We start from the raw sequence: 4,170 nt of genomic DNA, 5'->3' as shown, positions 1-4,170 counted from the left end.
TAGGAAAGTGCATCCTATCCTTTTATGAACTTCCTATAACAGCTGCTGCAAGCCACTGTGGAGATGGAATACTGGGGGAGATGGTACTTTGGTCTGACCCGGTGGGGTAGATCAGTTTACTCAGTTTAGGGTTGCAAAAGCTACTGGAGAGAACGGACCGATTTGCTATTGGGAATTTGCACTGATTGCAACCTTACAGGATGTAATCACACTTGGAATGTTCATTAAGGTTGTGCCTAGGTGTAGTGCCTAACCAAAACCCACTGTGCTGGGTACAGAGCATTTCCGATCAGATTAGTTTTTCAGGGAGCTTACAAAGTCATATAATCTCTGCGTAACAGCCAGGTGAACAACAAAGTACAATAAGTTGCTAGAAAAGCAAAGAAATTTGTACAAGTGAGACAGAGACACCTAGCTAGTATTACTGGGGTGTAGAAAAAGTAGAAAGTTTGAGAAGTAGACTAGCATAGAATTATGCCTACTGCTTACAGCAAATAAACTGATGAAGCCAGCAAAAGTGAAGGAAATGAGAGAACAAATTAGATGGTGAAGACAGTATATAAGGTAATATGAGCTGTACACCAAGATTTTTTTCTAATCTGTAGTGAAGGCAGACTGAAATAGTACTACTGCACCTGCTGATTTGACAATGATAGGTAAGATCATGTACCCAAAGAACATTAAAGGTAGATGTAAGGCTCAGCACAGTCATTTCCTAAAACCAGCCAAGCAATATTGTCCTGAAGACAAGAAACATACTAGCCTATATATAAATTTTATTAGCAGTCTTGTTCCAGGTCTTCATTGTACTCGTACCGTAAACACAAATTCATATACTACTGAAATGAAGAAAGATTACAGACTGAATTCACCTACCTGTGACAACATAATGCTAGGTATCATGCCAGTATTACTCTTAGGAGAAAACAGTCCATATAAAAAATTTTAAAAGCAGAAAAAAAGTCTAGTTTTAAAGGTTATATTGTTAAATTCAGATTATTTAATACTTCCACACAAGGTAGTGCATGTGTGTATATATATATATATAAAATAAATGCATGTGTTATGCAAATATACATACATACAGAGATATATTCAGAGTTCACAATCAACCAACAGATGAAAGCTGGCAGGCCAAGCCTGCATCTCAGCATTTTTGGCAAGGATTTCAGGGACTGGGCTCTATATACTTAAACTGATTGCATATCAGCTCTTCTGTATGAAGCTACTTGCATCTTATGTTAAGGATTTATCCTATTATGAAAAAATATGCATTCTTATTCTTAATTTTCCAAGCTCAGTAAAGCAGTTGTTTTTACACCCTACAAATGGCTTTCTCAGTACATCTCTTAATGACCAGTGTATACTTTAGCTATTGGAGCAGCACTGACTCACAGCACACAGCACGGTGTTACTATGTGCTTATTGCACTGCGGTTTTCATTACCCAGATAGAAGAGCTTCTTCAGAGCAGGCTTCAGCAACCCTAAGGTTTCCACAGGGATTTACTACTCTGTAAAATACAGAGCCATCCCTGATCCTGGCCAAGCTGAAAGAGTTAAGGCTGATAAAAAAAAGGTTTTATTAAACAAAATTATTTTTGAGACTTGTGCTTAACCTTTTGTTCCTTCTTTCATACATTAATACTTATCCTTTTGTTTCTAAATGGAGACAGCTTTTGTTCCTTACTACTCCATATGAAAGACCCCAAGCATTTCTGCCTTTTGAGAGGAGTCCTTACTGAATATAGGATGCCTATAGAACAATGACAAGGTGCTTGTGTGGCATTCATCGTGATTGTTACCATCTTTTTCCTACCTGACCAGGTGACCTCCTGGCTCTGCCAAGGAGTGATTGCATAGCAGCAGAACAGCTGTGCCTCTCGGACTCTACCTGCAATGCCACCTACAGGATCCTGGAAAACTGTGCCCTGGCAAAGACTCGCTTCCTTCCACTGGATCACGATAGCAGGGTGAGATGTCTGAATGCCGAGCTAGACCTCGGAAACAGCTCTTTGCTGCACTGCAAGTGTCACCGGCGCATGAAGAGACAGGAGCACTGCTTACGCGTTTTCTGGACCGTTCACTCCAGCACGACAGATGGTGAGATGAAATAATAGGAATTTACAAGATACTAGTAAGGCTCACCCCTGCCCCCCATCTGAAAACAACCGCAAAAGGCCACTTCCCAACACTGCAGATATCACTTTCGAACCACATCTCCTAGTGAAGAGAATTCTTTACTGCTCTGTTTGACAAGCAGAGAAAAGTGATCTGGTCTGGGACTGGCCCTTCAAATACACCAGGGACCCTAAAAGACAAAGATAGCTACTCTGAGGCAGTTAGATTTAATGCTGTGAGGGGACACTGCTGTGAAAATCACCTCAAAATGGTCACAACTGTCCATCACCGAAAATGGATGTGCGATTATGACTGCACTGTAATGGCATTCTTGAGCATGCTGCTTCTTTCCAGCTTTAGTGGGATGCTTCTACTTGGCCTCCCACAAAAGAGTGCATGTGCTGCACACCTCACTAGTACTGAGGCTGAAAAAAACCAAACAACAACACAGACCAAATTCCAGCCAGAGGAAATCTGATGACAAAACGTAATGCTGTTTTTACACAGTAATACCTTTGCATCTCCAGCGGAACCATTCTTGTCATTTGGCTTTGAGGAAGACGCAGCATCTCTGACCTCTAGCCTGAGGAAACAGCCAGGCACAAATAAGAAAAAAATCGATTTTTTTTTAAAAAAAACCCTGGTCACAAAGCATTTCTCTCACTGCATAAAATGTCTTGTATCTTGCCTAGGTTATTTCAATCTGGAGACCTCTCCCTATGAGAATCCAGCAAATGAAGAACACTGGAAGACAGATTATAATAAACTGGCAGCTCTGCTATCAGGTAAGGATTGTAATGGCTATATAATATAATGCTGCCTTTTCTTATCTTTTCAGGAGCTGAAAATTATTAAGAACAATTTGGAGTGATGGCTCCTTTAATCAGAGGAACACCTGCTCTGGATACTTGCCTAAATTTGTCCCACCCCTAACAAGTGTAAATATGGCGACAGATCCAGACTCATGAAACATGGAATAACCCACAATGATGCATTCTCTGAAACAAACACCCTGACATGAACCAATAAAAAATATGATTTTGTAACTAGTATAACTGCAATGTCATACTAAAGGCACATAGCAGGACTAATTTGCTTTGTTCTTTTCGATATTCCCAACCTAACTATCAAGTAAGAGCGACTCCTATTTCCACACAGAATCTCTTCTGGAAACTTGCTTCATTGTTTCTGTGTTTCTTTTGGCTTTATAGGCTCACAGTTAGCAGGAGATGCAACAAATCCATGCCTGAAAGCAACTCATGTCTGTAATCTGAGCAAGAAGTGTGTTCGTCTGCGCACAGACTATGCCTCTGTCTGCACCAAGGGAGCAGGAAGTGAGGACATGTGTGACCGTCGCAAATGCCACAGAGGGCTAAGGAATTTCTTTGAGAAAGTCCCTGAGGATTTCACCAAAAGGATCCTTTTCTGTCCATGTCAAGATGAACTTTGTGGAGAGCGACGCCGGAAAACTATTGTTCCCGATTGTTCCTTCCAGTATAACACCAAACCCAATTGTCTCTGGCTTCTGGACTCCTGCTTGGAAGACCATATCTGCAAGTAGGTGCATCAGCAGCAGACATTAGCCAAAAGAGAACAGCATAGACACTGATAGTCTCATTTTCCTTCCTACAGATCCCGACTGGCTGACTTCCAACAAAGCTGTCAACCTGCAGACACGTCTCCAGATGGTTGCTCTCAGCACAACCATGCTGCATGCCTGCAGGCTTACATGGGGATGATCGGTAAGTGATACCCACAGAAACATATAGAGTGGATGCTTTCAGGGCACAAATTTGCAGGCACACTTTGATGCTGTGAAGGCTCATCTTGCTCTGCTGCAGAAGATAGTGCTCAGTATACCAATGAATATGACTTAGCGTAATTGGTGCTAGTACTCCCTCTTACTTCGAAGGTAAATGCAGCCCAAAGAGAGCTCTTCCATGGCATTTATCGCTCTGCTTTGTCCCATCCTCTGCTGTCAAATCAGCAGCACTTGCCTGAGATTTCTGAACACCTTGTTTGCATCATCAGCTAGTGAAAAGTGCTCTAAA

At 41.6% G+C, this 4,170-nt stretch overlaps 1 protein-coding gene across 1 annotated transcript in view; it reads left to right on the top strand.

Annotated features, from left to right (window-relative positions):
* Positions 1–1,825: 1,825 nt before the first annotated feature.
* The window catches only part of LOC104160481 (GDNF family receptor alpha-4-like), a gene marked incomplete at its 5' end in the record, with an annotated part of 4,889 nt that continues 2,544 nt past the window's right edge, over positions 1,826–4,170 (top strand). The window contains 4 exons of the mRNA XM_009698610.1: positions 1,826–2,101; positions 2,812–2,904; positions 3,331–3,676; positions 3,752–3,861. Coding sequence (XP_009696912.1) covers positions 1,826–2,101; positions 2,812–2,904; positions 3,331–3,676; positions 3,752–3,861 — 825 coding nt within the window. The remainder of the gene's footprint in view (positions 2,102–2,811; positions 2,905–3,330; positions 3,677–3,751; positions 3,862–4,170) is intronic.

This window comes from Cariama cristata, unplaced genomic scaffold, assembly GCF_000690535.1.
Source record: "Cariama cristata isolate BGI_N322 unplaced genomic scaffold, ASM69053v1 scaffold12344, whole genome shotgun sequence".
In the NCBI taxonomy this organism is placed as follows: Eukaryota; Metazoa; Chordata; class Aves; order Cariamiformes; family Cariamidae; genus Cariama; species Cariama cristata.
This window is presented reverse-complemented; position numbering and strand designations above follow the sequence as displayed.